Source organism: Schizosaccharomyces japonicus (genome assembly GCF_000149845.2).
Source record: "Schizosaccharomyces japonicus yFS275 unplaced genomic scaffold supercont5.1, whole genome shotgun sequence".
NCBI classification, from domain to species: Eukaryota; Fungi; Ascomycota; class Schizosaccharomycetes; order Schizosaccharomycetales; family Schizosaccharomycetaceae; genus Schizosaccharomyces; species Schizosaccharomyces japonicus.
The window spans coordinates 2,875,927-2,900,946 of NW_011627860.1; the positions used below are offsets into that span (position 1 = coordinate 2,875,927).

Below are 25,020 nucleotides of genomic sequence, written 5' to 3' on the forward strand. Positions count from 1 at the left end.
AATCGTGTTTAGCTCAGCCGAAACGGACCAATTGGCCCTAGTTGCGATAAGCTCACCCCTAATCGCACCGCCCTTCCCCTATCCCGTCTGCCGAATCGGCCCGAAAAGTCTCCCCGGAAAAACTGCCAAAAGACACACTTTTTACTGAGATTTACGAAAAATGATATCGCTTAAACTTATGACCCATTCTTTGACGCGCTTTTCGCATCTACAAGGCTGAGTTTAAGGCACCTTATTGCTCGTTCGCTCTCCTAGATCGATCGATGCAACCAATTATTTTCCCGCTTCTTCCGTGTTACCCCACAATCAGACATTTATCTAAGCGAATCTCTTAAACCGCCAACATTATAACCATCTAGCAAACGCGTCCAGAAAGTTGCCCTCTGTCAACAACCTTCACTAGCTGTAGGCCTGTATCATTTTTGTTTTTGCGCACGAAAACGTGTCAAAAGACGACCGTATAAACAACAAAAGTTCACACAAAGAATCCCTTGTTAGAATGTCTGCTCAAACTGGAGTCAAAGCGCCTGTCGCAGCCGTGAGGCCGCCGCAACAAAAACTCACTACGTTGAATGCTTTCCTGTCTGGAGGTGTTGCTGCCTGTGGTGCTGTTTGTGTGACAAACCCTTTCGAGTTGATTAAGACTCGTATGCAGTTGCAAGGTCAGCTTACGAAGCTGACAGACGCCCAGCGCGTGTACAAAGGTGTTGGACAATCCTTCGCGATGATTGCTCGTCACGAGGGTGTTCGTGGTCTTCAAAGAGGTCTGGGAACTGCTTTCGTGTACCAGGTCTGTCTGAATGGATGTCGTTTGGGTTTCTACGATCCTATTCGCAGCAGACTGAACCGCTGGATCCTGAGGGACCCCAAGAAAAACAATATGATCATTAACATGATCAGTGGTGCCGGTTCTGGCTTTGCTGGTGCCCTGGTGGGATCGCCGTTCTTCCTGATCAAGACTCGTATGCAGTCTTTCTCTCCCAAGTTCCCTGTTGGTGAGCAATATGGCTACAAGCACATGGTCGATGCCATGAGACGCATTGTCAAGGCCAACGGTGTTCGTGGTCTGTACGCCGGTGCTGATGCTGCCATTCTCCGTACCATTTCCGGTTCTTCTGTGCAGCTGCCCATCTACTTCTGGGCCAAGCGCATCATCGAGCGCTACAACCTGTTGTCTGAGGGTCCCATCAAGCATTTGACTGCCAGTGCCACCTCTGGTTTCGGTGTCTGCTGCGTTATGCAGATCTTCGACACTGTGATGACTCGTATGTACAACCAGAAGAACAAAGAGCTGTACAAGAACCCCATCGACTGTATTGTTAAGACCATCCGTTCCGAAGGCTTCTTCGCTTTGTACAAGGGTTTCGGTGCCCATTTGGCCCGTATTGGTCCTCACACCGTTTTGACCTTGACTTTTGCCGAGCAAACCAACAAGATTTTCCTGAAACTCCAAAACAGATTTTCTGATTAGGTTCCCGAGGTGCCGATCCCCATCATCATCTTTCCTTACTGTTCGTTCTCCGTTGCTTAAAAAAAAAACCAGATGATTTGGACGTGTTCTTTACAGCTGACAAAGACTTAATTACCTCACACACTGTTCTGCGCCACGTCCCGTGTCTGATTGTCTTCTTTTGGATATCTAAAAACCTCGTTCGTTCGTGGATATTGTCTTTGTTCTTACCCTTTTGATTCTACCACCTCGTTTTTTGTTATAGTTTGGATACCTCTACATAGATTTTGTTGCTTGAGAGCAGTGGGTGTGCACAGGCTTGTTTAGTGGAGAAGCTGGAGGTGGTCCAGAGAGTTTCGGGTGCATCGTTTCGTAAACGGCGTAGACGATTCAACCGACAGCTAGCTTTCGTAATCATTTCCCATAAGTTATAAGTCGTCTTACTGCATGCCTTTTTTCCCATCACACGCACACTCTCTCGCTCGCTCGCTTGCTCCAGGCCCCCACTATCCCACTCTGCTCTCCCACCTTTCTCGAGTATCCCACTCTGCCCCCATTACGTGCTTACTCCCCCACATTCGCACACTCCGTAACCCAGTGTAAGCAAAAACCTGGATTGGGCTTGAGCAGCACTTGTAGACGCGTCCTTCTGTGTTGCAGACACCATGACCAGTAAGAATACTCGATTGTCCTGAAAGAATGGCAGCTAATCACGTCCCGTAGTCCGCTCGTTAGACCTTGTAGCACCGAATGGAGGCCTCAACAGAAGCTCTGTTAGTCAATTAAAAGGAAAAGTCCTCGGAATTGATGCTACTTACTTTCTGTTTCAAGTGTTTGGACTCTGGAAACACAGTGAATCGTCGTATCTGGCTTGTACGGAGGAGTCTGAGCAGCTCAAGTCTATCCTGAAAAATTATCTGGAAGCATTCCGGAACAACGATATACAACCCCTGTTCATCTTTAATGGAATCTCGTGTATAACAAATTGCGTGAGACCAAACGAGTCCTCTGCCGCAGAGAGTGCTGCGGGTGTCAACGGAGCCTGGAACAGAGACGACCAAAAGTTTGACCCATACAGCTTGGCTTCCTTGACCGTGTCGTTTCTGTCCTCGTCCACTCAGTCTGCCTACTATTCTTCGTCTGCATCATCAGGAGCAAATCATCCTTCTAGCCGTACTTTTGTCCGTACCGTGCAGCAAAACCAATTGGAGTATGCGTGTGAACTCTTAAAGCAGGTGCTAGATGAACAAAACTGCACGTTCTTCGTCGCTCCGTACCTTGCTATGGCACAGTTGTGCTACTTTCTGCAGGGAGCCCCCAAAAAATACATCGACGCTGTTTACGGACCCGAAGACTTGCTCCTGTTTGGCGTGAAAAAAGTAATTACTCGAATGGTTTTGGCCGATCAGGCTGCGACTCCGGTGAGTCTCGTGGACTCTGTAGCTTTAGATGCATTCGAATGGATTGACGGACGCACAGTGTTGAGCCAACACTTTCCCGGTCTTTCCTGGTCACAATTTGTCGATGCCTGTCTACTGAGCGGCACTGCGTTTACACTGACACTTCCACAAGTGGATGGTCCCTTTCCCTTAAAACAAGCTGCACAACTCGTCACCCTGTACGGTTCGGCGTACCACGCTGTCCACCATCTCACGAAAGCTGTGCATACTCCTTTTCTCGATGACTATATGCATCAACTGAAACAAGCCATCTGCATTACGTGGTACTATGTCTGCATGGACAGCAACGGTGTTACTACGCCACGACCCGTGGACGGCGTCGTTCCTCACGACATCCATGAATACATTGGAACCCGCTTTCCCGCTGAATTATACTATTATGTATCACAAAGCCTGATACCATGCAAAATTATTGGTGCCCTAGCGACCGGCTGTTTCAACGATCCAGCCTCTGTCCTTGAACAACATGGCGGCAATAACTGGGCTAATTCTCCTGCTGGTAGTTTGTCTCGCAACGATTCCGCTGCGGCTGCTGTCGATCAGCGAAGGTTTGTAGATGATATTGAGGAGATTTGGTCGCAAGCATTAAACTTGCTGACCCAACCGTTGCACCGGTTTTACCAAGCCCGTGATGTTGTTTCCCTGCACAATGGCAACCAGCAGGCCTCTTTGAAGGTCATGCATCCCTATGACCCACCCTTGTATCATGATACGCGTTCTTGGATGTTACAAGAAAGTGCTCTTCCTTCGGCCGCAAACTCCTTTGTTGAACAAAACAAACCAATTCCATTTTCTGTCATTCTTGAGCCACTAAACAATGCAACGTTTGTTGAAGAAAGCTTGCACAACAACAGTGGTAGTAGCAATCACTCTTCACCAATAAGTAAAAAGACAGCCAAAAAGGTTCTGCGTACCGCGCCCGAAATCTTAGTCAATGCACTATACCGGTTTTTCCAAATCCGAAACTTCATCTCCACGAACCATCAACTGACTTCTTGGGGTGCACCGTTGTTGAAAGCCCTGCAGTCATGCGTACCTGAGTATCAAGAAGCCATGTTTGTTGCCTTCGAGATGTTGCGGTTGAGACAATTGCGAGAACCAAAAGCCGCTTCTGGCAAAAGCGCACCTGCAGACAGTGCTACTATTGATTTCTTGTCTAAGCTAGCCACATTCCTTCCCTATCGTCTGCAGCAGAATGACCAGGCTGACAATATGACGTGTCCACTCTCACATTTCCATCTGCTTCATGCGAGCTTTGCATCTAATTTGGGTGAATTGTACGGCACTGTCACAGCCTCCATGCTGTTAAACGGAAACATCGACCGTTACTCTTTGCAACCCAAGGTGCTTCGTCAATGCCAACCCTTTCGTTTGCCAAATGGATCGGTGACTTCTGGAAATGTCATTCAATCCTACTTTACTACTTTTTGTAATTCTGTTGCCGAATGTGGAAGGGAAACTGCGATTCAAAAGGCTCTTGCATCTATTGCCTCACAATTTCCCAATGGTGAACAACCTATTCGACACATTCAGAGCTTTTACTCTTTCTGGCAGAGCCTGCTACTTGGAATTAAAGAAGCTGAAGGCTCTGGAGCCGTTGGTAAGCTTTTCCTCCATAAACTTATGGATGTAGACACATGGCTCACGGACAAAATACCTTCTTTTTAAAACAACGTATATGATGTTGTGAAATTATGAGACGTTCTGACTGGTGCATTCTTTCTGTTTTTTTTTTCTCTTATTCTAAATTTTGAACTGCAAATATATAAATGACTATAACTGTCTATCTCATTGTTCTGGTTCAAGAACACGTAAAATAAAGATAAATATCAAGCATATGACTTGTAATCAATTATTGGTTATATATGTTTCATTTTTCTGCAGAGGTTGCCTACTACCCTGTCGCATTTCTGAAGGTGGTGTCTGTTTACCACGCGACGTGTTTTGCATTTACAGAACATCCACACAACGCCACACCACTTACACCATAAGCTCATGCCGTTCGGAACGCACGCTACGCACTTCCAACTGAGGCCTACGAACCAATTCCCGTGTTGAAGTCCAAACCAGGCCTTTTTCTTGTTCATTTTGCTCTCTAAACGAAGTTATGGGTGTTGATGACACCTCGATTCAACCTCGTCTTTCTTCGGAAACTACACACTCTTTAAGCATTCAAGAACAACAGACTTCAAATCATGGCGGTATTATGAGCAAGAAACACAAGAAGAACCGGAATCGGCCTCGGGTCCGGTTCTTCACCTCTGATAATGAAAACAAGGAAGAAGAAGAGCATCACGTTTCGGAATCCGACGATGCTCAGTCAGTACGGACAATCAATGAACAACTTGGTTTAGACGATATTCGTGCTATTGACAACGCCGATTTCTCAGTCCTTAATGAGCCTCCTCCTGCTCACGATGCTTCAGATACCTATGAATCGGCCTCTTCCATGCGAAAAGCCCTTTCGGCGGATGCTGAACAAGACAATAATGTCCATGTCTCCTTCCAGGATGGCTTTGCGATGGAGATTCCTTTACAAAATCTTCCTCCTCCGGTTGAAGAAAATGCTCCACAGACTCAACGGCTGTTTATTCCTCCGGAGTTGCTCCGTATCAAAAAGAAACGTCGGCTTCATTTCTTCAATCCGATGCAATGGCTCGGTGACAAAATTGCGGCGTTCTCCAATAAAGACCATCGCTATTTGTCATCGGGAAACCGTAGAAGAATCATTATCAATCCTGAGAGTTGTGAGTCTCAAATCGATTCACGGAATGGGAAACCTTTTATTGGGAATGAAATTATCACATCTCGGTACACGAAGTACAACTTTCTACCTCTACAGATCATTGCACAGTTTTCGAAGGTTGCAAATTGTTATTTCCTACTCATTTCTATTCTCCAAATGATTCCTGGATGGTCGACCACGGGAACCTATACAACCATTATTCCACTTTTGCTGTTTATTACCATCTCGATTTGTCGAGAAGGTTATGATAGTTGCCGCCGTTCCTCTCTCGATCGTGTTGAGAATGCTAACCAGGTGAAGGTGTTACGGCATGTACGGAATGAATTTCCTGTTGCCAAAAAAACCCTGCGGACACGGTTTCATAGACGCCATCCAAGCTCCGGCATGACTAAGTGCACAATGGATTCTAAAGAATCCGTTGAAACAAAAGAGGTAAAGGACACGACGAAAGAGTTCAAGGAAGCCGCTTTTACTGCTACAGAGCCGCTGGAAGCATCAGCTCCGCCGGCATCTACATCATTAAACACGGTCGTGGAGGAAACATCGACTGCGACAGTAGGACCTGCGCCTTCAATAGAAGCGACTATCGCACCCAGTGATACGGACTCCGTTCGCCCAACTGTTAATGCTGACCCCTCTGCCATTCCTTCTACTTTTTTTTGGTCCGAGTGTGATTGGAAAGATGTTCGTGTTGGAGACATTATTCGGTTAACCTCTGATGAGGCTGTGCCTGCTGATGTTATTGCACTTTCTTGTTCTTCTCCAATTGGCGCAATGTACGTGGAAACGGCAGCGCTTGATGGTGAAACATCTTTAAAAACAAAGCTCATCAATTCAACCTTACAAAAAAGGTGCTGTACTGTCGATAAAATTACAAAGCTTCGGGGCGAGTGTATATCCGAAGACCCTAATGGCGATTTGTATAACTTTACTGGTGTCTTTAATCTTGAAGATTGTAAACACGAAATTCCCTTATCGAATAACGACATCATTTATAGAGGTTCAATTATTCGGAATACGAAGGAGCTTTTTGCTCTCGTTGTGTTTACCGGAGAAGAGACAAAAATTCGGATGAATGCTGTTCAGAAAGTTCATGTCAAAACACCTGTCATGCAAAAAATCACGAATGGTATTGTCTCATTTATCTTCGTGTTTGTGTTGAGCATGGCAATTTTCTGTACAGCCGCTTATTTTGTATGGCAAAACAATAATGAAGATAAGTTGTGGTACATGTTCGGAAACCATTTGTCCGTCATGCCCGTGCTTATATCCTTCATCATTTTGTTTAACACAATGGTCCCTATTTCCCTTTACGTTTCTATGGAAGTCATTCGTGCTTTTCAATCCTTCTTGATTCAAAATGACTTGGATATGTACTATGAACCTACCGCAACGCATGCTGTTGTTCGGACATCCACCATTCTTGAAGACCTTGGTCAAGTGACACACATCTTTTCAGATAAAACCGGAACTCTCACTGATAACATTATGCTATTTCGGCATCTTATAGTTGCTGGCCAGTCCTGGCAGCATTTAGGACCTGAAAAACCTAAACTTTATGTGCCCGGAGCTAAACCCGGCGATAAGTTAGAGGAATATAATGACCCAGAACTTGAGGGTACAACTGTTCAAATGCTTCGCTGCATGCACGAGAATCCGTACACTAACTTTTCTAAAATGGTTCGCATGTTTCTTTTGAATTTGGCTCTTTGCCATACATGCTTTCCGACATTAGATGAAGAAACGGATAGTTACAAGTACCAGACCACCTCGCCTGATGAATTGGCCCTTGTACATACTGCGCAACAGCTTGGTTACGTTGTTACCGAAAGGGATGTGGATTCCGTAAGCATACGCCAACATTACCCTTTGGATTCTTATTCTAAACCGACGACGAAGTCCTACCGAATTCTCAACGTTATTGAATTCAATAGCAAGCGTAAGAGAATGTCAGTCATTGTCCGGATGCCTAATGGCAGAATCTGTTTGTTCTGTAAAGGCGCTGATTCAGTTATCATTCCACGCCTCCGTTTGAACAAACTGGCACACAAAAAGTTAAATACCGTTAACCAACAAAAGAACTTAAAGAAAAGTGTCGAAATTGATCGCGCCATTGCTCGTCATAGTCAAAGCACTGCTCGGCCTAGTCTTACCGCTTCAAGACCGAGTATGAATAGACACCGTCGCGATTACATTCAGAATATGAACTCGTGGCTTGATGAACGTCGGGCGAATATTCTTGGGCCCCGGCCGCGTTCGAGTACAAGTGTCTTGCAACCTCGTCGTGTTGCTCCTATGGCTAGACATTCTCTTGCATATGGTGAAAATGTACAGAGCTTTAGTGGTCATCAACATCAGCATAGAAGAAATAATAGCTTCGCTCGAAACTTTAACGAAGCTATTACTAAAGATGATGCCGCCATGTTTGAAAGTACATTTTCGAACCTTAACAGTTTCGCCAGTGAAGGTCTACGTACACTACTCTATACTCACCGTTATCTTACAGAGGAAGAGTATTCTGAATGGAAGAGCCTCAATGATGAAGCCGCCTCAAGTTTAACGAATCGTCAAGAATTAGTGGAAGCTGCTGCAGAATTAATCGAGACCAAGCTTGAGCTGACAGGTGCCACTGCCATTGAGGACAAACTTCAAGATGGTGTTCCTGAAACAATTAACGCTATTCAACGCGCAGGCATTAGCTTTTGGATGCTTACTGGTGATAAAAGAGAAACAGCCATTAATATTGGTCACTCTTGTGGTATTATCAAAGAGTTTTCGACTGTGGTTATTTTGGGCGTCCGAGACCCGAGTGAAGGCAGTGATGAAAGTGTCAAAGGAGGTAAACGTTTGTCTATGGATCATCATAACTTCACGGACCCATTCTCAATTATGATAGATCAACTAGTTTCCAGCCATGAAGCTATCCGATTGAAGAAGTTAGCACATCTGGTTCTTGTTGTTGACGGCTCCACTCTCGAGGACATCGAGGCAGATGAAGATCTATCGCGGCTGTTCCTTAATGTTGTTGTTGAAGCAAACGCGGTCATTTGTTGCAGAGCTAGTCCTATGCAGAAAGCCCAGATGGTCGGCAAAATTCGTGAGTCAATCGATAAATCTGTTACTCTCGCTATTGGTGATGGTGCGAATGATATTGCCATGATTCAAGAGGCACATGTTGGTATTGGCATTGCCGGACGTGAAGGTTTACAAGCGGCACGCTCATCTGATTTCTCAATCGCTCGGTTTAAATTTATGGTAAAACTTCTTTTCTGTCACGGGCGATGGAACTATGTTCGACTTTCGAAGTACATTCTTGGAACATTTTATAAGGAGTTATACTTTTTCTTACAGCAAGCAATTTTCCAACGGTTTGCGGGGTACACGGGAACAAGTCTTTACGAAAATTGGTCGTTAACTTGTTTCAACACTTTATTCTCGTCACTGTGTGTCATTTGTATTGGTATTTTTGACAAGGATCTGTCTGCTGCAACTCTTATTTCGGTTCCTGAGTTGTATCAGACTGGTATAACGAATGAAGCCTTTAACTGGCCGGTGTATTTGGGTTCCATGGCTGTTGGTTTCAGCCAGGGTTTCCTTGTCTTTTACTGTGCATACGCTGTTTTTGGTCTCCGTGATCTAAATGACGGAACTCTCTTTGCAATCGGCCAACTTTTGTTTACCATTTCTGTCATTCTTATCAATGTGAAACTCATGTTCCTGGAATTGCGACCAATGACTATTGTCCCTTTCATTGTTGTTGGTCTCACTGTCTTTGTTTGGTTTCTTTTTAACATCTTTATCAGTCAGGAGTACTCAGGTTCTGTTGTCTACCTTGCGAAAAGCCAATTCATACATCATTTTGGTCGGAATGCTGCATGGTGGTTCTCATTATTTTTCATTGTAATTACGGCACTCTTGGTTGACGTTTCAGCACAGTTAATGCGGCGTTCTGTGAAGCCGACGGATACGGATATTTTTGCTAATATGGAGAATGATGCTTTTGTTCGTTCTCGTTTTGAACAAGAGAGCTCCGAATTCCTACGCTCAGAGACCGCTGATGAAGAAAAGCAGGTTGAAGATTTTCTAGCGTTCCGCGAGGTATAATTCGGTATGTTTGGGCCAACTAACAGTAGAAGCTTGCTGTTTATAACCGTTTCATCTATCCTTCCCATGTTAATTTTTGCGTATGTTCTATTTTGTTTCATATGCTCGCTTCTAAATGATGCCCTTACTGCCATACTACTTGTTTTTAGGTTGTTCGCTTATGTATCCATCCGTCTCTCTTGTCTCATTTTTTCTATTTATTTTCCCGTATTAACGCTGGCTTGGTGCCGACCGACTCATCATTTCCTTGTTTTCTTTTGGCAATCCTCCCATTGGACGCATCATTCATTTCGGTTTACTCTTCCCTGACAAAGCCAATCTTTGGTATTCGGTTCATTACAACAAACTAATAAGCGAACTCCTGGTCTGTTCTTGCTCCATCCTGAGCGACAATTACAATTCCGATCTATAGGAAGATCGGTTTTACAAATCAAAGGAAGAATGCTGGAAATTTCTTTCTCTTCTCTCCTTTGTGACAACGGGGCATGCTCAACCGGAGCAAAAGCACCTGGTTCAAGTTCCATTTTCTCTCCCCAACAGTACCCTCCTCTTTACTTTCAACAGACCAAAGTCATGGTACAGTAGCAGCAGTCAACGTCGCCCGTCGCTAGTGAATATCTCGTCTTCAACGATGCAATTCCCCGCCTCTCGTCGACTATACTAATAAACCGCTGTTACGAGCCCAATTTACATCAATGATGTTTAGTCTACTGATTCCGGCCTTGAGAACCTCCAGTGTTTGCTCTCCTTTATGCCTGATGGGTAATGTATTTATAGTGGCGCGAATTGTTTAATAAGAGCTTTTTTTACGTTATCAGATGACGGTTAGTTTTGATCTCCTTCACCCGTGGTACGATTTACTCATGCGTAGCGTCGGTCTTGCTTTGATCGGCTTTTAACGAATCCCCCCGGTTTCCTTAGAGCTTTTCGGACACAGGTAAAAGCATTTAGCGTGAGGGTAGGATGTCGCTGCTTAACGTAGTATTAAGTAGCGTCACAAATTATCGTATATAACGATAAGGTTGTATATCAGACTACGTTAATGTTGATATAGTGCATCTGTATATCTCCTTATCTCCATTACAAACTCGCTATCATGCGGTATTCGAACGTTAAACTATGACGTCGATGATCCCTTCGTGATCTCTTGTGAACAGAAAGTTTACTCTTTTTACGAACACTTCAAACGGAAAGAGTGCTCATTCGCGCGAACTCCGTAGATAGAAGCAGATGTGTATGATGGAGGCGCAACCGTTCGTATTAAGAAAACAACGCGACAGACGTTGAATGATACATGTTTGCGATAATATTGAAAACAGTTCGCTACACTCATTCGTTGCGCGTCGACCCCGCAGTAAAATTACGTCACCGTGACGAAAGCTTAAAACGCAGCAGCTGCGAGGGTTGAACCCTAGGGGCAGTTGGGAACAAAATGCAGTCTAATGTCAGCAGAAATGACTCTGTTTCTAGCGTAAATAACGCAAACCTCCTCCGAACCAGTATGTTGTACAAGCAGAATGCTTGGAAAAATGTATGGAAGAGAACAGAATTATATCTATTCAAACATAAGTTTGCCATCTGAAAAGTATAAATACAGAACAGCTGCAACGCAATTGTTCAACGGCTGCTTTTAAAGAAAAAAGTGATTTAAACATCAAAAAGTCCTTTGCATTTTACATACAATTCAAACGATATCCCACGTACAATGGTGAAAGCGATTGCTGTTTTGAGAGGTGATTCCTCTGTAACTGGTGTTGTCACCTTTGAGCAACCCGACGAGTCTGCACCGGTTAAGGTACTTTACGACATTAAGGGAAACACCCATAACGCGTTGCGTGGTTTTCACATCCACCAATTTGGTGACAACACGAACGGCTGCACGTCGGCTGGTCCACATTTTAATCCCGAGGGGAAGTTCCACGGTGACCGGTTAGATGCATCTCGCCACGTGGGTGACCTGGGCAATATTCCAACCGACAGTGAAGGCGTCGCTAAGGGAAGCTTTAGTGACAATGTCATTTCGTTGTTCGGGCCCAACAGCATTGTTGGTCGTACAATCGTCATTCACGCCGGTACGGACGATCTCGGTAAAGGCGACAATGAGGAGTCGTTGAAGACAGGAAACGCTGGGGCTCGCAATGCATGTGGTGTCATTGGGATCGCTGCATAGACATTAGTATTATCTCGTTTATACGTACAGAGTTGATCGGATTTTTGAATGAATAGGAATGATTATTGTTTATGAAGATAACAGCTACGAGAACAATTGCCAGTTCTCAAACAACTAGTAAGAACCACGACTACGAACGTTGTTCGGCTATCCTTCGCGAAAACCGTCAACCAATGTGTATGTAACAGAATAACAGGGGATTATATTATACGAAAACAGTATGAAAATTTCGCAATAAGGTTTAGATGAATTGCAAAAAGGGCTCTTTCCAGAAGAGCTACTATGCGCAAACATTTAGAAAGAAATGAGGAGCTTAAGGTTCCAGACCTAAAGCTTAGGAAATCCACCAAAAAGACCAGGCCAACAGGCGCGACAAAAAGGAAAAACAGAAAAGGGGAATCATAAGTGGAAAAATCACAACACGAAAGAGAAAGACCAATTGCTCCCTCCTTCTTCTTTTAAAATTACCGCTTACAGGGCAATTAGACGACCTTCATTGCACGAGTAAGCACCCGTGTCATAACAAGCAATTCCACACACCTCGAGTGCCTTTCCGTCAATGATGGGACAAAGTACGTTTCCGTAACAAGTATACGACTCCGTGCTGTAGTAAGCATCCCCACACATACCAATAGTCGGTACGGTCGAAGTCGCTGTTGCGGTAGGCGTGGGCGTTGTTGTTGTGGAAGTAGCAAACGTAGTTGCGGCAGCCATTGTAGTCGTTGTAGTGGTTCCGTAGTAGAGTGCATTGTTAGAACAGTAGTACTCAGAAGGATTGTAGCATGCGCCAGCACATGCCAAATATACTACTGAATTGATAATAGGGCAAAGCACAGAATTGCCCTGACAAGTATAGGCCGATGAATCATAATATGAACCTCCACACACTCCAACAGTGTTCGTTGAAGTGGCAGCCGCTGTTGTTGTCTCGGTAGGAGTAGGAGTAGGCGTAGGCGTAGTACTCGTCGTCATAGAAGTTGTTGTGTACGTGTTTGAAGAATCGGCAGGATAAAGGCTGTCATAACTGCAACTGTATTGATCGGCATTGTAACACGCACCGCCGCAGTTCTTATAAACAACACCATTGATAATAGGACACAGCATATTTGATTCGCAAGTGTACAAAGACGAATCGTACACTGCTCCATTGCAAATGCCAGAGGAGGAAGTAGTTGATGAAGCAGACTGCGCAGTAGCAGTAGTCGTAGTAGGCTCGACAGCAGCCGCAGTCGTAGTAGAGGTGGAAGAATCGGAACCGGTACTGGCTGGGTAATAGACAGCATCGACACCAGATAAGCCAGCGGCATATGCGATGTACCAAGAGAGACAGCTGCCGCCATCAAGGTAGGCAGTGTCGAAGTTCTCTTGAGAGAAAAAGGAGTACGCGGCAGTCGGGTTCGCAATAGCCAAGTTAGCATATAAGATTCCGCGCCATCCATCTGTAACGCTGTCAATAGCACTAGCCAAAAGAGATTCCCATTCCTTAGCAACGAAAGCAGGTTGACGAATGAATGCTGAAATAGGAGTGATGGGAAGCATTTGAATGCCTTGGATGTATTGAATCAACGTTCCAAAATAAGTTGTATGGGCAATTTTGTTCATGAATGTGATACCTGCGATCTCGTTGGGTTGCATAACGGTGGGTTGAACATTGCCATCATTAAAAAGCATATATTTTCCCATGGCATGTCTCTGAATACCCAAGATAATATCAGCCCGCTGTTCCATGTCCGAGTCGCCAATGACCTGAGCCCAAAGCTTCATTCCATAGAAGAAATTGTAATCCTCGGAAGTTGACTCCTCGTCTTTTCCATCGTTAGAGACAAAAATTCCAGTAGCCCAAGAATGTCCGTGAAAAAAGTCAAATGATCGTTGAACAGGGAAGTAAGTATCAGCAGAGGTTGGGTTGGAAACATCACGAATAAGCATGTTGATGTAAGCCTTGTTGTTTCCCTCGTTAAGCCAATCCGGATAAATGTGCGCCAGAACGGCAGCGGCATGAACGAAATATCCATAATGAAAATGATGATCGTTGTAGTAAGTGTTACCAAAGTCACTCAAGGACGAGCCCGAAAGACCAGCCTTACTGACAACGCCCTTCCAAGTCTCATCGTAAATTAAAGGATAAATTTGAGTGTTGCTGACGAAGCGGTTCAAGGCATCTGCCAACCGGACAGCACAAGCTTGACCATTGGTAGTATCGGCCAGCACATCATTGATAGTTAAGCAAAGAAGACCATATTTTGCTAAGACTTTTCCCGCATAGTACATAGAATCAAGGTTACTCTCGCTGGAAAAGTCATTCGTAAGTTCGCTTTCAGCAGCATTCGCAATAGCAATCAATGCTTCCTCGGAATAACCAATGGCGGTTCCATTGGGACTCCATGGAAGAAAACCAATGTCAGAAGGTGCGGTCTCTTGGAAAGTCCATGTAGCACCAGCAATGGCGGTCATAGCGCCACTAGTCAATGAGCTCAATTGGACTGTTGAGACAGTGCCTCCCGAGATCATAGATTCCACATGGTGAGGCAAGCCGAAAATAAGGGGATCGTGAGATAAATCACCAACGGTGTTGAAATTCAATGAGTAAAGCGCCTTTGAGTCTTCCGTGTGACCAGTAACAGTTGCGCCAGTAATGTAATTACCGGCATGTTTATCGTAAACCGCTTCGGCGGTCGCGCTACCAGATGGGATCTTGGCAATTTGAATAAAGCCGGTGAAGGTGTCATTGGCCGTGAGCACCTGAGTCGATGTGGACTCCAGACTCAAAGCATTACCGAAAACGTAAACCAGCCAGACATTTCCATTTGACAGTTCGATACGATACTTCTCCGCGGAGTCGCGAAAAGAAATCTGTTCAACCGAGGAAAAGTAGTATGTGGAAGAGAACAAAATTGGGACGGCATTATCATACACAGCCGTGGCATATGCCATTCCACTAACGACATTCATAGACATAGACGAGGAATCCCATTCGAAAGAAATCCGTGCCGACATCTGATCAATCTCATCCACCTCCGGTGCAACAGTGGAAGTAATTCCCGTTGCACCAAATCCCAAAGAACACAATCCAATGGGTTCAAAATAGTACTGAGGAACAGTTTCGGAGGTATCGAAAACGCGCTGATTATCGTCCGTATGAGCAACGCACATGCCCGAGACGGACGAAGATGAGCTCTGCCACCATAAGCGAAGGGGGTCGGCGTAAATGAAAGAAGTGCGGTCGCCTAAAAGGATATTTGCGTAAAACTTGTTGGTCTCAATTGGTTTGCTAGAGGCGTCAGCTGTGACACCCCCTGGGGACAATGGATGTGTTGTAGAACCGAAAAGTGATGCGGGAGAAGACGTGTCGACAGGAACACTAAACACGTCGGTATACCGTTTCTCCAAAGAACTTGGGCTATCATTGCGCCAATTTGACCAAAGAGGGGATGCCGACGCGAATGGGGAAAGGAGCGTACTAAGAAGCACTAAACGCTCAAATGGCACAAGCATTTTTGTTGCTTGTTTTCTTTTACGGAGTTAAGGAAATTCGTGTATTAGAAAATACCGTGCCGGGAAAAAAGCCAAGTCTTTGTTTGTGAAGACAATGAAGGACAATGCATAGACAGCCAAAAAGCCTTACATTTATTACCTTTCACTTCATACTTGTCACAGCGTTCTGAATGGACGGAATTTGTGTGCCAGCCATTGTACTGGTTAACTGTTCAAAGGTTCCCAATTGAAACAAGTAGTTCTGTAAGTGGTCATCGTCGAAACGATACACGCGGCTAGTATGTACGTGATGACTGTTTACGCTTCCTGTTCGATTCGCTGTTTTCGATGAAGCGACGATAGTTTGGCCATGTGTCACTTCAGAAAATAACCATTAGCGAAAATGCCGTATCCATTTCGGCTAAGAAGGCTGGTTGTTTCACAACGTAACTTCGTAAATTACTTCAGATGCAGCTTAAACGTAAGTAAGTATCCATTAAATATAATCTGTGTATAGTTGTTGGTAGGTTTCAGTGCGCGTGCTAGCGCGTTTTGACGTTTCTAGTTTTCGATAATGCATTCTCGCTTAAACATAAATCATGTATTCTAATTATATAGTCCACGCGAATAGTTTCCGTTCCGTCGCACGTTGCACTATATGCGTTACTATTCTGTTTTCTGTGTTGCTTTCTCGTTTCGCTTCCTATTTGTTTACGGTGGGTTGTTTATTTACGTGTCCCGTTGCTGTGGTAATCGGTTAAAGATCCATAGCAACGAGCTTACATATAAACGCGCGGCGCGCTGCTTATTAACACAACAATAACCAAACATATTGGGTTCATTGGCATTGTTGGGCATTGACTGTCTGCTTTTGTCCGTACGGTACTTCTTTCTCTTCTTCTAGGCTGGTCCTATTGAATGAGTTCACTGAGCTGGTCTCATAACCATTCATTCTTCACATAAATTAACCTTCCCTCTCGAGCTGGTCTCTCATTATTTTCCTCTAATTAGCATTCGTGTGTAACTCATCACGACTCGCATATAGATTACGATTTTTGACACACATTATTTATCCCTAATACCTATCACCAACAACACTTGTGCTGGTCACAATTTGTTTTCTTTCAGAGCTTTTATCTCAATTAACCGAAATTCTATAACTTAACACAATGGACAAGAAGTACTTATTTTCTTCAAGTGCAGAGGAGTGTTCCACTCCTCCTCGGAAACGCAGTTATGCCTTTATTAGCAGCCCTGCTACTCCCCTCAGACAACAGGTTCTTGCTGGTCATGTCTCTCGCTCAGCGTTGAAGAACTCGCCCAAGGCCTCTGTTGTAATCAACTCCCCTAAGATTGAAGTGGTCAAAAGGGATTGGAATGTGCCAACTACCGGCTCTCCCAAACCCAAAAGAAGACCAGTGATCGGTTCTGATCGGTTTATTCCCGTTCGTCCGAATATCGACAATGCTCATATTAACAACACAAACAACAATTCGCAATCTAACGATACCAACGACCCTGATTTATCTGCCCAATATAACGAAACGATTGCAGAAGCTTGTGGTTTAGACCTCAACACAAGGATTTTGGCATTTAAGCCTGCTCCCCCAGAATCGAGAAAACCTGTGGACCTTCGCGCCCAATACAATCGTCCCGCGAAACCTGTGGCCTCGCAGGTTCGACGGATCATGACCACTCCGGAGCGTGTCCTTGATGCGCCTGGAATTGTGGATGACTACTACTTGAACTTGCTCGACTGGTCTTCAGTCAATAATGTCGCGATTGCTTTGGAGAGCAATGTGTATATGTGGAATGCCGACACCGGAGACGTTGCCGCATTGGCTTCGGTTGACGAAAGCACGTATGTGGCCGGCGTGAAGTGGTCGCAGGATGGTGCATTCTTGGGTGTGGGCTTAGGAAATGGACTCGTGGAGATTTACGATGCAGAAACTTGCACAAAGTTGCGTACTATGGCAGGACATCAAGCCCGTGTTGGTGTCATGTCGTGGGACCAACACATTTTATCCAGTGGAAGTCGTTCGGGTGCAATTCATCATCATGATGTTCGTATTGCTCAGCACAAGGTTGGCGAGCTACTGGGACACAATAGCGAAGTTTGTGGTCTCTCGTGGCGCTCGGACGGTCTCCAACTGGCTTCTGGCGGAAATGATAATGTTGTCCAGATTTGGGATGCCCGCTCTTCTGTACCGAGATTTACGAAAACAAATCACAGTGCTGCTGTGAAGGCCTTAAGTTGGTGTCCTTGGCAAAGCAATCTTCTTGCCACGGGTGGAGGCACGATGGATAAGAAGATACACTTTTGGAATTCTACAACGGGAGCTCGTGTCAATACAATCGATGCTGGCAGCCAAGTAACTTCACTTTGGTGGAGCATGCATACCAAAGAGATTATTTCTACACATGGCTTTCCCGATAACAACCTCTCCATCTGGTCTTACAGTAGCATGGGTCTCGTGAAGCAGGTCGATATCCCTGCTCATGACACTCGAGTCTTGTACTCGTCCATGTCTCCGGATGGATGTGTTTTGGCCACTGCCGCCTCTGACGAAAACCTTAAATTTTGGAAGGTTTATGATAATGAGCTTAAGAAAAAGTCGGTTGTTGGAAAAACGTCCGCGAGCAATATGATGATTCGTTGAGTTGAGTGCCCCTTAAACAGGTTTATTGCTCAATGGGTACACTGAGTCATTAATGCCTTCTCGTGTGCCTGGACTTCCTCGTTTCCATTGTATTGCGTATTTTTCCTTCAGCTTTGCGTTTGGCGCAAACTCGTTCGCTCTTTTGTATCCCTTAGACCTTACTGATGTTTCTTTATTTTATTCCTTGGCATACGGTTTTCGTTCGTTTCTTAACCTCCTTTCGTTTTCCACCCACAGTGTGTTCCTGACAGGTGTTGTGCGTTTGGCAGATTCGATGATTGCCTTTCAGCATACATTGTTAGTTTCGCATTCTTCTATCCTCTTAATTTTCGGTGTTTTCTCTCTGGTTCCTTCTAACACTACTTCTGTATATTAAACTCCACATGTTAAACGTTTGAACTGCACAGTCTTCTGTAGATCAATTATGGTTTTTATTAATATTCCCTCAGGAAGTCAAGAGAACAAGAACAATTCTGTTGATTTCGTCTGCATTGAACGAGTTTAAACGAGGGTGGAGGCTGGATTATAAAGGATCAGTGATGGTTCGCTTAAACGGGAAGCCATGTTGTTCTTGCGAAGGCATTTATGAACGGATATGTTGAGTTACTATTGGTTTTAAGCTATACGGAAATCGCAAAAATGTCTCTCTATGGAGATGCAGATACTGAAATCCCTCTGTGTCCATCACGTTTCCATGTTAAGCTACAGAATGGCTGTAAGGAAATACGCTTGCTGATCGCTTATCGTGGTAATTGGTCGGTACTAAGTATTCTCTATCCGGAGCCATGTTGAGGGCGTTATGTGTAAATGACACTCTTTTTCTACGAATTGGCAACTGTTTTATTCATTAAATACAGTACAAAGCGGTAAAGCGTATAACTCGTGCTCCGCCTGTCATGGCGAAGCACCCAATATTTGTGTGGTCAGTACGACGAAACCTCAACCAACCTCAACGCTTGTAGAAGACAAAAATTCAAACCTTTTTCGCATTTTTGCGCAAGGTACGGATGAACGTTGAGTCTAAAGTTCTTTTCTACTCAGGGTTTTAATTTTATTCGGTCGGTTAAGCCACATTTTTCCTGTGAAGCAGGTTCTTCCTTTTCAACCTTCCTATTGCCATTCAGACGAGCATTTGCCGTAAGGGCGGCTTGGAGTATTTATTTAAAACGGAACTTGGTGTCTTGGTGTTATAATCTTTGCATTCTTGTTCGGGTTCTCTATTTTTAAGAGTCGTCATAAGGTCAAATATTTCGGCTGACAGCAAACGAATTCTAGAGTTTATTTGGGTCACGGGACAAGAAACAAACGAAACGAGAGTGTTCGTTTAACTTGCATTTGTTTCGATTTATTGTTTTTGAAGCGAAACCGTTCGTCCAAATCGTTTATTGTGCTTTGGCAGTACATCGGAGCAGTCAATCTGCACAGTCGCTATTACCTTCTTCTGCATCTCTTTTGTTGCTTGTATGCCATTTAGGGCCATTATTCATTCGTTGTATCACAAAAGCGCATTGATAAGCATTACTTTGCTCTCTTGCTCAATTAAGCCAACTTACCTGTTTTCGCACTTTCGTTCAGCATTTTCCTACACATAGAGTGGCTACGGTCTGTAACAGATATCTGGCTTTTCTTATATCACCTTTTAGGTCAAAACGAACACAGTTCAGCACTTCTTTGGCTTTTCGAGACGTTCAAAAAACTACGTTTCGGACATATCCACGGTCTACGTTAATTCCTATTATTACATATCTCCCCTATGAACCATTACGCTTACCCAGAAACGCCAGGCAAGCGATTTCGCCCTTCCCTGCCCGGGACAATGTCCAAGCAAACGAGTCCTGTGGACAAACCAGTGAAAAGGCGAACTAAAACTGGCTGTTTCACTTGCCGCCGGCGTCGTATTAAATGTGATGAGGCTAAACCTTATTGCATGAATTGTACGAAATCGAACAGGAAATGTGAAGGCTACGCTGTTCCTGTGCCATCGGCAGCGCATCCTCTCGGAAACGGTTCTCCACCAGATCCTACGGCGGCGAATGCTGCAGTGGGACATCCGGTGGCTATAGCGGGAAGCATTGTACCCCCAATGCCTTCGCCTTCTGCTGGCGATAATCCCGGAGGTGTACCGGGACTCATGCCAAACGAATTACCCCAGCTGAATCACCCGCAAGCCGCAAATCCTATGGCACAGCGCCAGGGAATGAAGCCAATGGCCCATCCTCTAGGACTTGGTCCCCTTTCCGCGCATCTGTCAAACCCGAATGCTCACACGATCAATCCTAATCCCCTTGTTGGAGCAACAGCGGAACAGGGTGTTTTAAATCCTATGGGTTCGTCAAGTTTCACATTGCCGATGGTGCCCCCGTATTATGCTTTTAATGGCGTTTCTTCTAGTTTTTCGAGTTACTCCTTTTGTGATTTTTCTCCTTTTTATTTTTACGACGTTGTACCTTCTCTTTGGGCATTTGATTTTGACCACGACGTTGCCTTGCAACTCTGGTCGGTTGTAATTCCTCAATTGGCTCGATCGGTATCGGCTGTCGCTTATTCGTTAATGGCATTTACATCAATTAAGCGCCTTGATGTATACAACGCTTACACTTGCATGGTGCAGGCGCTTCGTGCTCCTCAACCGGATCCTGGTTCGCTCGAGTCGAAAATTATTTATTCTTTTTTGGCCGTTACCCAACTGCATTTACCTGGTTGTGATATTACATTTATCAATAATGCTATACGCAAAATTCTCTGGTCAACAGAAGTCAAGATTGATTACCTGAACACTTTGTTGGCCATGGTGACTCGGGAACTTGTGTTTGCGGTTTTGCAGCGTCGTTACGTTCCAAATTTTGACGGTATGCCCCTGGCCGCTATGAACATTGTTCGTAGTCATGCGTCGATTTCCGATTCTCTCTTCAATATTGCACTCAAAATAGTGTCACAACCCATGGTGCCCTTGGAACAACATAGAGAGAAAATCATCGAATGGCGCGATCGGTATCATGTCAACTTATACTCTAATGCAGCGACTCCCTTGGCCAAAGTTCTAGATTGTGTGGGTCATGCTGTCACTAAGAATGACAGCGACTTACTGCATGGTCTTCAGCAACTTATGTCGGATGATTGCTCAAATGTTGCCGTTGTTCATTCAGCATATACCTGTGTCTTGTCATTGCAGAACGTTTTTCCACCTAATTCGCCGGCGGTCCGAACCCAATCAGAGATTGAATCGTTCTTTGGCAAGCGACTGCTCGTTCATTTGTTCGAATGCAGTGGTACAGAACGCATGTTTAACAGCGTAAATAAAAGCAACGAGGCGGTTATCCGAAAATGGGACGGCGAAAATGTACAGTAAAAATAATGATTATCCAATCTGCCTAAAGCAGTTGGATATACCAAACTCTCACATTGGTTAGAATGCATCATTTCCATCATTTTATTATTAAATAAGTTTCTGCTTCTCTTCTAACATGTTAATGGTGCAAGGATGAATGAACGGTGATTGTATTTAGTGAGCTGTCTTTATAATAATCTAATCATGCGTTGTTTGCGTCCTGCGTTCGCGTCGTCATCATTAAATGGGTGTTCGTATCTCTTCAAGCGGCGGTCTGCGCTTGTTTTGTAACTTCTTTCTGAGCAAGGGTAAGGGTGTTTGTGTTTGTACCAGCGGTTGACGGAACCTGGGAGGAGGATTGCTCTTTGAGTGCAAGAAGTTGCTTTGTACGGAAGCGCTCGTAATGAACGCAAGCGGTCATTTCGATTAAATCTTGAAGATGCGTGCGAATTAAAAAGTTGCGTAAGTATACAAATTCGCAGTGATTTTCGTTTTCCACGTCGACAATGCCCCAACGGTTTTGACGTCCGCGTGTCGGCTTTCCATTTACCATGACGGTTTTTTCCGAGCCGACGACTGCGAATGGGATAATGTTACGAACGGCCGCATTGAGACTGCGCTCGCTTTCGTCCATATCTTCCAAGTCGTATGGGTAAAGGTGGATACCGTGTTTCGCAATGTCCTCACGGATTTGTTGTTTGAAAGCAAGACGCTCGTCAATCGTCAGTGAGTCGGATTTAGCAATTACAGGAACGACGTTGACAACTTCGGAAAGTCTTTTAAGGACACTTATGTCGATAGGTCGCAGGTTGTGACCCGTTGGGCGAATAAAAAACAAACAACAGTGCACACGGGTATCAGGAATGTTTTTTTCACGGTGGGCAGTCAATTCACGTCGAAGATAGAGAGCATGCTGGTCACGGATATATTTAATGATTGGCTCCCAACTGAAAACGTGTTAGTAAAATAGGAAGGTCATCCAAAGAACAGTGTTTGAAAGCATACCATTTGTCATTGTTGATCTGATCGCAATATCCCGGAGTATCAATAAGGTTCAGGCGTAGTTGGACCTTGTTCTCTTGGATAACTGTATTATGGCAAGTTAGTCAAAGAACCAAAACGACTAAACAAATGTTGTGTGTCTCTCATAAGAATACGTACCCTTGCTGATGACCGAAATTTCAGTCGTTTGACGAATGGGTTCGTCAATGTTATCGCGACCACTGCTGTTCATTATGTGCGTCGAAAACAGCGTATTAATTAAGGTACTTTTACCAGTTCCTGAAGGACCTAAACAAAGGATTGTTAATGGAATTTGATCATTCTTGTAACCGATGTCTTTAGAGACGTACCAACAACCATCACATTGAATTGGAATCCTCGAAGAATTAGCTTCCGGTTTATTTGAGAAGTAATTGTATCGAAACCTGGGTCGTTAGAGCATGTTTGAGAAGACGTTCGTACCAACATAGCCGTTTAATTGAACAGTATCATTTGCACTCATTGTGAAGGTTAATGAAACTGGTAGTTGGTTCGTTAGGGAGAGCGCTGGGTGTTCTTAAAGTGGAAAGCTAAACAAACGCTTACGAAAAGCTTAATTTATTATACAGAAATTAAGCAAGAATTGAAGTGATAGAGAATTATTCGACATTTTTATGTACTTAAATTAATAATTATGCGTTCTTTTTTGAGGTTGCTCAAACTGCCCAAGTTACACAAAAGTGAAAGAGTAAAATTGTATGGTGAAATGAGGACATGTGATATCTAGCAAAAAATACTTAGCATCATCGCAACGCTCTCGGAAAAACACTCTACTCTGCCCCTCAACTCAGCAAAAAGTCCCACAGGATTTAACCGCTGTCAAACGCTTTTTATTTGGCTCAATGTACAGAAACAACCTAATGCCATTAAACCCTAAGCAGAATAAGCATTACGAATACCAAACATTTTTGAAAGGAAAGTGGAACTGTGAGATTGCACTTGGTTGCAGTGTTGCTCAATTTGTGCCGTAATCAACAAAGAATCCAAGAGACGAGGCTCGGTAGGAGCCTTGAAAATACGCTTCCACTCATCCTCAGCAAGCAAGGGTTGGTTGTTGGCGGCACGAGTAGCATTCTCGGCCTTTCTCTTAGTGATCCATTGTTGGATCTTGGTTTGCTCACGAGCATATTGACGTTGATGGAATCCAACGTTTCCCTGCTCATAATGGAACTCATCAATCGACTCAAGCAACAACGAGAGGTTCTTATTGTAGAAGGAGTTCGAGGTGAGCTCCAGATCAGCATATGTTTCCGTAAGGGGAAGCTTAGGGAAAGCGTCCTCCGTCCGCGTGGAGAAAGTGGTTTCGGGAATTTCAGGTTCACTAAGCGAGTGCAACATGCAAGTAGCCAAGTGAGAGTTATAAACGATGATAGGGATCTCACGAAGAATATTCGACGACTTCAGTTCGTGCTTTGTCAACGAAGAGGCCGACCACGTCTTCTCAGCGTGCACTGCCATAAACTCGGACGTGAGTTGGTAGGCGTGAAGAAACAAAGAACCCTGTGTCGACTGAGACAAGTCGTAAACGAGAGCGATGCTGTTGGGGTTGCTCTTTTGGTAGGCAAATTGTGTCTCGACAAACGAGCTGTTCAAAAAGGAGCCAACATAAGCACCATGATACCAACCAGCATGACCGCTAGGAACGCCAATTTGTTTAAGACGAGCAAGCATGTTTTCCGTGTGAGCTTGGCGGTTTTTTCCAGCGACGGACTTGCTGACAGGAGACTCCTCATTGTCGAGAACGGCAGGGGAAGCAAAGCTGTTGCTAATTTGCAAAACTCCGTCAATGTCGATACCAACCAATTGACCGATTGTTCCCATACTAGGGAAAGACTCACGGCAGTGCTTGATGATGTTCAACACCACCAGCGATTCAAGCTCAACCGTGGCAATCGGTGTACTCAAATCTTCAAGTCTATCAAAATATTAGTACACTTTCAAAAAAAACAAAAAAAGAACAAAGACAACAAGCAGCCTCCAATCTGCACGTACACTCTAGAAGTGCCCATTTCCGACATTTTTATGCTCAGCTAGGGATGTGGTTGGTTCGGGGGAGGATTTCTGGAGGTGTAGTACTGACCCATAGCATCGGTGAGAACAACTGCAAAGTGGGATGGAGGTGGGCGGAGGTGGGATATGTGTGGAGTCTTTTTTTAAATTTAAGGTGGTCACGAGGAATATAAAGTTCACGAGACGGTAGAAAGCGAAAGGAGAATAACGCTTTAGAAAATGGATTGTCAGATTTACAGCATGAGTAAATTGGCTTCTGGGTGACGATGGAAAGAGAATTCGCTTAAAATAAATAATATGAGATGATATTTTCTGCTGTTGGTGAAAAGAAAATTTTAAAAATTTAGCGGCCAGTATAATTGATTATTATTATTATTTGCTTAAAAATAAATAAAAAAAATTAAAAAAAACTCCAACGACACCAAGGTTTACTTAAAGACCATTTCAAATCGTTGTCATGAGAGATAATGTAATAACAAATAATAAATAAATTAAGGAGTTCTAGTAATAAGTGATTGCGGACGATCCTAACTGAATAAGAAAAGTACGTTCATTAATTACCCTAGCAACATACAAC

The 25,020-nt window shown here is 44.2% G+C and overlaps 9 protein-coding genes across 9 annotated transcripts; 6 read left to right on the plus strand and 3 right to left on the minus strand.

Annotated features, from left to right (window-relative positions):
• The first annotated feature begins 352 nt into the window (after positions 1–352).
• Positions 353–1,745, plus strand: SJAG_00671 (anion transporter). The gene has a single exon (XM_002171906.2). The coding sequence runs from the start codon at positions 500–502 to the stop codon at positions 1,469–1,471; it is 972 nt and encodes a 323-aa protein (XP_002171942.1). The 5' UTR covers positions 353–499; the 3' UTR covers positions 1,472–1,745.
• A 241-nt stretch (positions 1,746–1,986) lies between these two features.
• Positions 1,987–4,714, plus strand: SJAG_00670 (XP-G family nuclease). The gene is made up of 2 exons (XM_002171905.2): positions 1,987–2,122; positions 2,174–4,714. Exons 1-2 carry the CDS (start codon positions 2,116–2,118, stop codon positions 4,576–4,578), a joined length of 2,412 nt encoding a protein of 803 aa, XP_002171941.2. The 5' UTR covers positions 1,987–2,115; the 3' UTR covers positions 4,579–4,714.
• A 101-nt stretch (positions 4,715–4,815) lies between these two features.
• On the plus strand, positions 4,816–10,611 carry SJAG_00669 (P-type ATPase). Its single transcript, XM_002171904.2, has one exon. It carries the CDS (start codon positions 5,018–5,020, stop codon positions 9,758–9,760), a length of 4,743 nt encoding a protein of 1,580 aa, XP_002171940.1. The 5' UTR covers positions 4,816–5,017; the 3' UTR covers positions 9,761–10,611.
• A 638-nt stretch (positions 10,612–11,249) lies between these two features.
• SJAG_00668 (superoxide dismutase Sod1) lies at positions 11,250–12,591 on the plus strand. The gene has a single exon (XM_002171903.2). It carries the CDS (start codon positions 11,466–11,468, stop codon positions 11,928–11,930), a length of 465 nt encoding a protein of 154 aa, XP_002171939.1. The 5' UTR covers positions 11,250–11,465; the 3' UTR covers positions 11,931–12,591.
• On the minus strand, positions 12,105–15,498 carry SJAG_00667 (endo-1,3-beta-glucanase Eng1). Its single transcript, XM_002171902.2, has one exon. It carries the CDS (start codon positions 15,423–15,425, stop codon positions 12,402–12,404), a length of 3,024 nt encoding a protein of 1,007 aa, XP_002171938.1. The 5' UTR covers positions 15,426–15,498; the 3' UTR covers positions 12,105–12,401.
• Positions 15,499–15,911: 413 nt separating this feature from the next.
• On the plus strand, positions 15,912–18,475 carry SJAG_00666 (sleepy Slp1). Its single transcript, XM_002171901.2, has one exon. It carries the CDS (start codon positions 16,574–16,576, stop codon positions 18,062–18,064), a length of 1,491 nt encoding a protein of 496 aa, XP_002171937.1. The 5' UTR covers positions 15,912–16,573; the 3' UTR covers positions 18,065–18,475.
• SJAG_00664 (transcription factor Moc3) lies at positions 18,411–21,637 on the plus strand. Its single transcript, XM_002171900.2, has one exon. The coding sequence runs from the start codon at positions 19,818–19,820 to the stop codon at positions 21,411–21,413; it is 1,596 nt and encodes a 531-aa protein (XP_002171936.2). The 5' UTR covers positions 18,411–19,817; the 3' UTR covers positions 21,414–21,637.
• SJAG_00663 (septin Spn2) lies at positions 21,471–22,974 on the minus strand. Its single transcript, XM_002171899.2, has 5 exons — positions 22,857–22,974; positions 22,745–22,819; positions 22,554–22,682; positions 22,398–22,479; positions 21,471–22,339 (listed from the first exon to the last, which is right to left on the minus strand). Exons 1-5 carry the CDS (start codon positions 22,894–22,896, stop codon positions 21,655–21,657), a joined length of 1,011 nt encoding a protein of 336 aa, XP_002171935.1. The 5' UTR covers positions 22,897–22,974; the 3' UTR covers positions 21,471–21,654.
• SJAG_00662 (translation initiation factor eIF3h) lies at positions 22,962–24,554 on the minus strand. The gene is made up of 2 exons (XM_002171898.2): positions 24,426–24,554; positions 22,962–24,348 (listed from the first exon to the last, which is right to left on the minus strand). The coding sequence occupies exons 1-2, from the start codon at positions 24,449–24,451 to the stop codon at positions 23,307–23,309; spliced, it is 1,068 nt and encodes a 355-aa protein (XP_002171934.1). The 5' UTR covers positions 24,452–24,554; the 3' UTR covers positions 22,962–23,306.
• Between the last annotated feature and the right edge of the window lie 466 nt (positions 24,555–25,020).